Consider the following 11139-nt stretch of genomic DNA (forward strand, 5'->3'; position numbering starts at 1 on the left):
TCATTTTCTTATTAAATATCAAAGAAAAAATTTTAAGAAAAGGAGCTGCATAGTGGGTTATAGAAACAAATACTCGAGTGATAAAAAAATTCAAAACTTCAATAGTAGTGCTAATGAAAAGCTCAAATGCTCAAACGTATGAAAGGAACACCAGTTACCTGTTTGTCTGTCAGCACCCATGCCAGGGGGCAGGGGAGAACTTGTTCCAGCACCGGGGCCCTGCCAGAAACAAGCATTACAAAAGATAAATGCATACTATTTACAGAAAAACAGCAGCAAAACACCCTATTAAGAACTTACAATGGCTCGAGCAGGAGGAGTGGTCAGTTGTGATTGCTGATACTTCAAAATGGTCCAATCAAAGACATAATCAAACTGGAAGCCTGTTAAGTAATGGACCGACAAGAACAATGAGACGTGACATTACCATGATCAATGGAAACAATGCAAGTTGACAGTATGGATTGTTAAAAATATAAACCTTCACGAATAAAGAGGTCACGAAAGATTCTTTTTAGATAAGAGTAGTCTGGCTTATCATCAAATCTTAGTGAACGGCAATAATGGAAGTATGATGCAAATTCTGTCGGATAACCTCGACATAAGGCCTGGAACAACACATCAGTATTCAGTCATAATTTTTAAACTTAAAACCAGAAGTTCCAAGCAATTGGAAAGTTCACACACATTCTCTTTATGGAAACCTAAAGCAATTGCGAGATTCTTTCTAATACATCATTCCCTTTAAGAAAACCTAATGCAATTGCAAGGTTCAAACACATCTTTACCTCAATTGAAGTAGAAACCTTCTTCTCACTAATTCTCTCGTACTTCTGTTTCTTTGTTCCAGCTTTCAGACCTTGCCAAGGAAGACTGTTAAAAGAGAAGAGACCAACACTGAAAACTAATGTGGAGATATACACAAGACAGAGAAGGAAAGTAACATAGGTAGCAAGAATCACCTTCCTCTTAGGAAGTACATAAGCACATATCCAAGAGATTCCAAATCATCTCTACGGCTTTGCTCTCCATGATATAGGCATTATGCAGAGAATCAAAATTGAGAAGACTAAAAAGATCCATACATTAACAAAAAGACACCTAAAATTGACCACACATACCAATGCCCAAGTGAGTATTCATACTTGCATATCTTGCAGTTCCAGTCAGATTCTTATTCTCCCTGAAATGGTCATGATCAAGTAAAATATAAAAAATTGGCTCACTCATGCACTGCATAGTGCACACTATCAACAAATAAATCAATAAAAAGAACATTGAAAGATAGAATTGCCAATGGAAGGCAAAGAAGTTCAATGCATCATTACTTCCACCACAAGTAATACAACTATCCCCGTGACAGCTCGGTTACACTATTGGATAGTATTAATCAATGAGAAGCGAACAAAAGGTTTCTGATCTATACGATACAATATATCACACCCTTTGAATTTCTCTCACCTGTAAGGAATGTGTTGATGTGAACTGTCTCTATATTTCTTAGCCAGACCAAAGTCAATCATATAGACCTATGTGAAAGTGAAAGTGATGTCACATTTATTCCTGCAACAAATAAAATGAAGAAAGAAAGAGAACATACATAACATAAAAATATTTTGAGCAGAAAGCAGAAACCTGATTTGCACGCCTTCCCAGGCCCATGATAAAATTGTCTGGCTTAATATCTCGATGTAGAAATGATTTTGAGTGAACAAATTCAACACGATTGATCTGAGAGAAAACAAAATAGCATCAGGCAACAAGACAACAATGGAAGAGGAAAACCAAAGCTGCCAATGTATGAATTTTTAAAAGGCTACCATTTGATCGGCGAGCATGAGAACTGACTTCAATGACAGTTTCCTACTGCAGAAATTAAATAGGTCTTCAAGACTAGGTCCAAGCAAATCCATAACCAAAACATTATAGTCTCCCTCTACTCCAAACCATCTTACATTTGGAATCCCAGCTTCCAAGAAAAAGATCGAGATAGGGGAAGTAAAAAAAATCAGTATAAGAAACAAAAGAACAAATATGAAATTTAAAAAACAGCAAAAGATTGAAACAAGAGCTCTATGTTTTAAGGGAAAAAACTGAAAGTATATCATTACTTCCTCCCTGAAGAATCCTGTATAACTTTGATTCATATAACAACTGAGGATGCTTTGTCTTCACGTTTTCCTAATCATTAAAGAAAAGGTAACTTCTTTATGTAACATAAAGAATTTAATATGAATTAAAATAACTACAACAAAGGAGAAATTAACTAAATTTAAAATAAGCAAGCTTTGTTTTAAGGACTGTCAAACCTTTAACTAATAAAATCAACCAATAATTCAAGCATAAAACAAATTATTAATTATGTTAGTCAGATTGAAAGAATTCTAATCAAATCTCAAGATAATAATGAGAATAACATATATACAATGGCAAATTGGAAAATATGATTATACTACCAAGTTAACCATAATTAACAGTTTTCTTTTCTGTTTTCTCTATTTTTCGTTAATGGAGTCCACAAACAATGATCATTGTTAATTTAATGTAAACCAAGAACAATAGCAACAATAACACCAAGTGAAGTCAAGAACAAGAACATAATCCAATATGTAAAGGGCTCAAACATCTGCATTGTTGTCATACTTTCCCAGAATATTACAATTTTATCCATCATGATACATTTTATCATCCTCAATTACACGATTCTACAGTTTATTGCTTCAATATATCATATGACTAAACTGCATTACTAAGTTATAAAAGATCACGTTAAAGCATGAAATCTAATGAATGCTCTGAATAAAAACCAGCCATAATATCAACAACAATGCTATTTTATAGAATGCTAATATGCAATATGCTAAAGATACATGCAATAAAATCATGCAAAATTAGACAAAAAGGAAAGTGAATTTGCAAGGGCTACTTACAAGCTTAATGGCAACCTCTTCATTTGTCTGAATATTCGTACCTGCAAAGAAAAAAAGAAATATCACACGCTATATTCAAAATCACAGGGAAAAAGGGGGGGGGAATAAAAAATATGCAACAAACCCAAATAGATCTCTCCAAAAGAACCGCTGCCGATCTTACGACCAAGTCGAAACTTATTACCGACACGAGGCTCCATCAATTCCAAGCCCTAACTATAACTTGAACCCTTAATTCAGAAAGCTCCCCAAATTTTTTTTTTAAAGGAGGAAATTATACGGAGACGCTAGACAGAAAACACCCAATCACCCGCTCCGAACAATTCATACGCATCGGAAGTCTCGATCACGTATAAAAAATTTTAAAAATAAAATCAACAAGAAAACAATAATAGGAAAAAGGATCTGGCTTTCTAAAAACGAATTGAAATTAAAAGAAAAGCTAGGGTTAGGTTAATCGAAACGAAAGGGAACAATAGCTAAAATAATCATAATTCTGTTTCTGGGAGTCGGTGGAAACGCTGAACCGGCATCAACTTCAATCTCCATAAAGGTAGATTGATATTTGAAGGGGAATTTCGATGGGCTCCGTGGATTGGATTTTAGTCTGATTCATACATCACTGTCTCCTCGCTAATTTTGGAGTTCTTTTTTCTTATTATTATTATTATTGGTTGATCATTTATATATGTCCTATGAGCATTTTTAACTTTTAAGCTATTTTTAAGGAAGATATTTTAAATTCACAAATATGTTAAAAATTGCTAAATATATATTTTATAAGTTAAATATATTTTAAAAAACTGTAGTCTATAAATATAAGTTATATATATAAAAAATGGGTAAACTATGCGTTTAATATCTAAACTATCAGTTTTGACCCGTTTTAATATCTAAATTTTTCAAAATCATACCTAACATTTAATTTTCCATTTCATTTTAATACCCCGCCGCATTTAGTATCTAAACTATCAATTTTAGTACCTAAACTTTTAATTTTTTCAAAACTTAACATTAAATTTTGAATATGGTACTAAAATGAAAATAAAAACAAAAGTTTTTTACTGTGAGGTGAAACAAAAATTAAACTTTAGGTATAATTTTTAAAAATAGAAAGTTTAGGTACTAAAACAAACCAAAACTGATAGTTTAAATACTAAATGTGTAATTTACCCTAAAAATTTAGTATATATTCAAATATGATATAATTATTAGTTCATTATAACCATATTTATATTATATTGATTAATTGCGATTATATGAAAATATCATTTATAATTTTAATTATATGATGGGTTTTTAACTCGTTTATAGATTTTCTTTAAAAAAAATCTAATTCCATTTAAGTATAATTAATTACATGCAAACAAATTTCACAATGAATAAATAATAATAATGAATTGACATTTTCGTCGGTAGCTTTGTTCTGCACGCCTATTCTTCGTAACCATATGATGGTTTTTAACTCGTTTATAGATTTTCTTTAAAAAAAATCTAATTCCATTTAAGTATAATTAATTACATGCAAACAAATTTCACAATGAATAAATAATAATAATGAATTGACATTTTCGTCGGTAGCTTTGTTCTGCACGCCTATGTCTTCGTAAACCAGTGAGCAGAGCAATTCATTCATACGGGTTGGACTTGGTGAGAGTATTTTCATATTTTGGGGTCTAACTAGATGCGGGTACGGATCTTGGACTCGGTAGACCCATACTTGAAATCCGTGGTGAAAGATGGATGGTTGGACTAGGCCGTGGTGAGGGGATCGGACCATGGTTCACCAAACCAGAAGCCACCCTTGGTGACAGGTTAACGTGTTCCAGTGCTTTCCACTGGAGCTCGCTCGGGTAGTCGCGGACACAACCGATACGTGGTCCGAACCCTGTGGTCCACTTGCATGACAATCTCTTCCCTGGACCCGGATTGAGCACCGGTTGTTCCGACTCGGCACCCTTGGTGGGTTCTTCTGGTTTGGATTCATTAGCCGGGGCTTGGTGGTCATAAGCGTAGTCATCATCAATGGCACACCTCTATGAACAACAATATCACAAACACCATTAGCAAACTTAAACATTAGAATTCGAACTCCAAAATTATCCAATACGACGCGTATCGAGACTTGGTTCGAGTTAGATAGATCTTTTTACCTTAACATTTGTGAGATTCACATGGTTTTCTTCAAGGAAGTTAATGAATTCCATGAAATGCTCTTCCGTGGGATGATAGTGACCACTATATGGCCATATAGCCTGAAAAGCAACGGCAAAGTCGCAATCGAGTCGTTAGCGATAAACAACTCGAAATCTTTCGAACAACGTCTCGGTTTCGAGTCTTGTAACGAAAACAAATAGAAGTCGCGAGAACTTTCGCTCCGGTCGAGCAAGCATGAAAGTGACGTGTACCTCAAGAAACCCATCACGAGCAACTAATCTCCCGGCAGCGGTAGTGGCACCGCCGGCTAGAAAACTAGAATGCTGAAATTTACCCTTCTCTTTTCGACCTACATACAAGGCTCTAGCTGTGCTAAGAACAAATATCCATTTGAACCCCCCTCTTGTATCCACTGGCAACCCACTTTTCTTGAACACAAGCCTTCCGTCCTCAACTATTACCTCATAATCTTCCCTTTCTTTCTGCAAATAATCATCGAAAATCATTAGGCCGCCATTGTTCGAACTGAAAGTCATATATATTTCAAGCCATTCTGTTTTGAAAACTTACTGGTCCAAGATATGTGATGCATTGCTGTTGGAGTTTTTTCCTTGGGCATTTCTCAAGGTTTACTTCTTTCCCATCACCAATATCCAACCTGTTTCATGACATCGAAACACGAAAAGTTCTTAATTTAGAATGGCTAAGAGATGTAGTTTTGTGGGTTTATAGGGATGTAAATGGATAATTTGCTATTGTTTCGTACCAGTAGAAGAATGGCTGAGTGCTTTCACTTGAGAACCAAACGTCATAATATAGGTGTAAATTATGGCCGTATCTATGTCGTGGATCAATCTGCGAGGAGATAATGTAATGGCAGTGCAATACAGTTAGATTATGTTCGTGTGTACATGCGTGCCTACGTATTTATAAGCAACGAAGAAGATCGATTGTCAACTAAGCCTGTGGTGTATAGACAGAGGGCATTCGAGTTCGAGTGTTTTGAAGAACTTACCGCTTCAAGCCAGTGTTGAAGGGCTAGTTTTTTTGAGCTTTTTCATCCTTGGATAATCCCTTTCCTACCTGCAATTAACAAGGAATACCATCAATATGGTTAAAGATAAATTGGAAGGTATTTGGATGTGTTGATCATAAGGATTCATACCTTTGCTGCTCTTGTTTTGGCTCTTGCCCACCGTGAAACCGCGGATTCTGGTTTTTCGACATCAAAGAACGACACTGAACTTTGCTTGAGCTCTGCGAGGTCTAACACTTTCCACCATAACTCCTCGATCACCACTGCACAGTCGGCAAGGTTTCTGCGAGTCCGGTAGCTCTTGTAGACCTTTTGAAGCTTAAGAGCAGCTGCATCGAGCTCACTAACCGGTCTTGGTGAAAACAAAACCGTTGGTTCCGGTAGAGAAAGCGAGGGAATTGGCTCATGCAATAGTCCGTTCGAATTAGACGCATTCGAACCGAACTTCCCTTTATCTTCAACTAGATCCTTGAATGAAAACATCTTCTCGAGCACTACATGATCATGTGTGCCATTTCTCAATGTCGTCGGATTTTTCCTTTGAATTTCATCTGATGCAACCGAGTTGATCATGGATTCCGAATCTGTTCGGTCGAAACCGTTTACCGTCGATGTCACTTCTCCACGTTTCGAACGAAGACCGACTTTGCAAGCCGAGTCGAAAAACCTGTGACTTAGAATCTGTTGCCAGGCTGATAGAAGCAATGAAAGCGGCAATCCCATAAACCTACATGATTGAGAAACTAATAAACACAGATGGGATGAACATACGTATTGCAGATTGTTCCATATATATCCTACATGAATTGGACATACCAACAAACAGATTCTATGTAAAAGATTAAACAAACCCTTTTCATCAACCACCCTATATGCAAACTCAAACGAAATTTTCGCAAACGAAATCGACCGATATACCTACCTGTATATACACTTGTATATAAGATGTATTACAGATTGTTCCATATCATAAAGTTCATAACCAGAACAATATGATCTGATCAATTTACCAACAAAACTCACTCTATGTAAAGGATATGTAAAAGCCCTTTTCTTCAAGCATCCTATATGTAAAGTAAACTCAAACCAACTTTTGGCAAAGAATATTAATTGTTATATCTACTAGTATATGTACTTTTTATATATATATAATATATATATATATGATATTTTTCAGATGGTTCCGCATCATAAAGTTCATAAAACAAGCATCAAATCATTTCAGATTCACTGTATTATAACCAGAACAATATAATATCCAACAATCCAACATATTAGACTATATATTATGCACACTGTATATATATATATATACATACAGACTTACAGTACAGATTCTATGTAAATGATTAAACCCTTTTCTTCAAGCAGCCTATATGCAAAGCTTGCAAACTGAAACCAACTTTTGCCAAAGAATATTGACTTCTGTAATCTATATATACCTGTAAGTATAAGATCTTTGTTCTTTTTATCTCTTTTTCTCAGTGGAAATCCTCTTCGAATCGATCAAAATGATGTTTATGAATATGGCGGCCGTCTCTTTCTCTTATTTATGATGGATATAAGGCTATGGAGACTACTAAACCTATAAATAATATACCAAAAACAGGCAATGGGGGTCCTTGAACTCTCTAGTATCTAACACAAGTGAACTTTGAATGATAAAATGGGAGTAAAAATATGGGTCAATTCAATGATTTTCGAGCCTCGTGGTTAAAGACCACGAGCAGGTTGAGGAATTCAAAGCTTGGAATTTTTTGTTTATGGGAAAACTTTGAAGGGCTTTCTTCTTGGGGTCAACCCCTTTGTTTACAAAGAAGAAGAAGATGAGATTGGTCAAAGAAAGTGAGCTTTTAAACGGAGCTTCCATGGAAATCGAACACACGAAATCGCTTTAAAAAATCTTCTTGTCCATTTTTGCCGCTATCATGCATTTATTCGTGGGTAAACTGCAACGAGCATCACTTAACTTTAAGTTATGTATTATTTTTATCATTAAACTTTAAATTACTTCTATTTTAACACTATTTTTTGATTAAGCTAAGGTAATTACAAAGCAGTATTTGTTCTAAATACTTCTCAATCATTTGACAATTAACGCTCAATCACCCTGCTACAGTCGTTGATACTCGAACACGTGACCTTTAAGAACAATAATAATTCTTTTAACTACTGAGATAAATTGGTTCGTGCTCTATTTTAATACTAAATTTTAGTTTTGAGTTCCATTAGTACTAAACAAACGCTAATAGTGTGTGATGAAGTGATTTTTTCTTCCTCGTGAAATTTAGTTTGTATATTAATTTTGTCACTATACTTTAAAGTATTTTAAGTTTAGTTACTAAATTTTAGCATATGTATTAATTCGACCCCTATAAAAAATCGTGAACATGTCTAAACATTATAGTCGGGCAATCATCACCCATCATTGGTCTTTATTTGTGTTAAGATCATACCAAAACATTCATATTTCACTCCTTTTTTTCTCCATCAGATTAGTTTTTTAAATCCACTCTAAATTGACGAAATTCATTTAAAGATTTGACATTTTAATGCTATGATGTTTTTTATGATTGTCTGATAAGACTAATTTCAATATATGTTTCATTCGAACTTAAGAGAATGCTTCTCATTATTCTGATTTTTGAACCAGCATCTCAATCCCTCAAATATGAGAAAACATCCAAACCCCAAAAAATAATAGTTAAACGATTTATGAATTAATTAAACCAAAAACTAAAGTCTTGTGTTTAAATTAAAACATTTAAAATTCGATAATAAAATCAAGATACATCCTAAAATTTGTGATATTAGATGTAATTTACCCTTTATTTATTTATTTATTTATTTACTCCTACCACTTTTCTTCGATTCTCACCAAACCAATAATTAATTTATAAATTAAACGACCCAAACTTTGATTTGTTGTTAAAGATTCAAATATGGGAACTTGGTTTTTTAAGAAAGTTTGTTAATTAATATAATATAAAGTTGAGGAGAATAAATTATATAATATATGCATAAATTGACATAAGATGAAAATGGAACTTAAAAGCTTAAGGTTTCATTGGTATTATATTGCTAAATTTAGTTGGTCAAAAATAATTATTTAAAAATCTATAAAAAAAATTGTTAAACTATGTTAATTATTTAAAAAAACTGATTAAATCTCTTTAATTTTGATCTTTTCAAATTCTCACCATCAATTCACCAAATCTCTTTTCGGATTTTCCATATCAATGAAAAATTTTATGAACGTTATTATTTTATCTTCAAAACTCAACGGGAGAAAAAATTAAATATAATTGGCATGTTTCTTTTCTCCTCTATATTTCATAATTCCTCTTAATATTATTGCTCTATGTCGGAACCGTCTTTCGGTTGTGCCCTTAATTGGGCTTCGGCTTGGATTAAACGAATTGGAGTCGTCACCGATCATTTATTTTAAAACAAATGGGTTGATCGGATACTCTATTTCTTACCTAATCTGTGTCTTTTCAAAGATATGTCAGATTCGGGAGTCGATTACAGTCAAGGAAGGGTTAGCACCCTTGAACTGTCATTTCGGTACTACGTAATTTCCAGTTGTCTTTTAATTAAGAAAATTAAAAGTCAAAATTTAAAGGTAACATATGACCCCAATTTATTTACCTATGACGGATTTAAATCGTGCCCTTTTATTTCATTGCGTTTCGAAATGATACAACTGCTTTTTGGGTTTACTTCTCTATGTTTGCTAGTGTAACATAGTGTAAATTCGTAGTGATATACTGTCTATGGTGTTGATTACAATGGTTATTTATACTTTACAATAGTCATATTTTTAGAAGTTTTACTCCAAATGAAACACTAACACTGTGGTTGTGTTTGTTGGTGACGGGTTGTTGCCGAGGAATCCGTCGGAGGATGCGGGTCATTGGATTGCTGCCGTGAAGTTCGGATGTTGACCAAAGTGCTTGCGGTGCTGAGATGGGAGATGGGGTTAGGGTTCCAAAAACCCTAACATGCTTGGGTTCATGGAGACCGGTCTGGGTCCACTGTTGGGCTTTGTAAACATTGGGCATGTAAAAAGAAGAGAAAAAATGATATATAAATTACTAATATATGTATAAGTAACATATAAATTATATAACATATATATGTATGGTTATTTATGATGGGAAAAAATATAGTGTCTATACTATCACTTTTTAGTTTCTCGTATTTCTTACAAACACGAAGTTACAATTATTTATCATGAATTATGGTGCTTGAATCATATTGAAGATTGTTTTTAAAATTCTAGGTAGATCATGTTTTAAAGTTATTTCTTTTGATTTTTATATATTTTTAAATTCTATATAAGATTTTTTTCTTCTTCCAAATGTTATGTTATGTGTTGAGAAATATATATTGGAATGCATTGATTTTGAAACTATCATCATTTATTTTGCATCAAGAAATGCTCAAATGTAATAATTTTTTATAAATATTTATATGCTTAAATATATTTTTGACATTTTTGATATTGTAATGAATTACTATTTGTTTAGTTTAATAAAAAATTTAATATAAATTTTGTATTACATATTTCTTAATTTTTTTTAAATTATGGTCCATTTTTTCGCCTCGAGCCAAAAAATAGTTATGACTGACCCTGTTATCAGGTTAAGAATAATGAACTTCTTGCAACCCTCGAATATTCAATTAATAGTTTATGGGAGGAGAGGAGGAAAATCTCACGTGTGATAGTCTTAATATACAGCTAAGTAAAGATATTATTAGTTTTATTATTATTATTTCTTAACAAAACCGATAAAAAAATTACCGAAAACATTATTATTTCTACCGATTTTGTTATTGTTGGGCGCGCTTTACAGGTTTTGTTAACATATTTGATAAAGCGCTATCAATTTTATTAATTTTTCTATCGCTTTTGTTATTATTTGGCACTTTATCAAAAATGTTAAGAAAACATTAATGTTTTAGGTAGAAATAATAATGTTTTAGGTAATTTTTATCGATTTTTGTTAAAAA

At 33.2% G+C, this 11139-nt stretch overlaps 1 protein-coding gene and 1 pseudogene across 1 annotated transcript in view; both read right to left on the bottom strand.

Annotated features, from left to right (window-relative positions):
• LOC120164676 (casein kinase 1-like protein 2) overlaps window positions 1-11139 on the bottom strand; it is a 30117-nt gene that overhangs the window by 871 nt on the left and 18107 nt on the right. The window contains exons 3-15 of the mRNA XM_039174340.1: window positions 8546-8556; window positions 3055-3343; window positions 2931-2971; window positions 2112-2181; window positions 1821-1969; window positions 1636-1731; window positions 1462-1529; window positions 1122-1183; window positions 963-1026; window positions 789-873; window positions 482-608; window positions 301-383; window positions 159-219 (exon numbers count right to left, since the gene is read on the bottom strand). Coding sequence (XP_039030271.1) covers window positions 159-219; window positions 301-383; window positions 482-608; window positions 789-873; window positions 963-1026; window positions 1122-1183; window positions 1462-1529; window positions 1636-1731; window positions 1821-1969; window positions 2112-2181; window positions 2931-2971; window positions 3055-3130 — 982 coding nt within the window. The 5' untranslated portion in view covers window positions 3131-3343; window positions 8546-8556. The remainder of the gene's footprint in view (window positions 1-158; window positions 220-300; window positions 384-481; window positions 609-788; window positions 874-962; window positions 1027-1121; window positions 1184-1461; window positions 1530-1635; window positions 1732-1820; window positions 1970-2111; window positions 2182-2930; window positions 2972-3054; window positions 3344-8545; window positions 8557-11139) is intronic.
• Window positions 4534-7904, bottom strand: LOC120164674 (annotated as a pseudogene).

Source organism: Hibiscus syriacus, unplaced genomic scaffold (assembly GCF_006381635.1).
Source record: "Hibiscus syriacus cultivar Baekdansim isolate YM2019G1 unplaced genomic scaffold, ASM638163v2 tig00111542_pilon, whole genome shotgun sequence".
NCBI lineage: Eukaryota > Viridiplantae > Streptophyta > Magnoliopsida > Malvales > Malvaceae > Hibiscus > Hibiscus syriacus.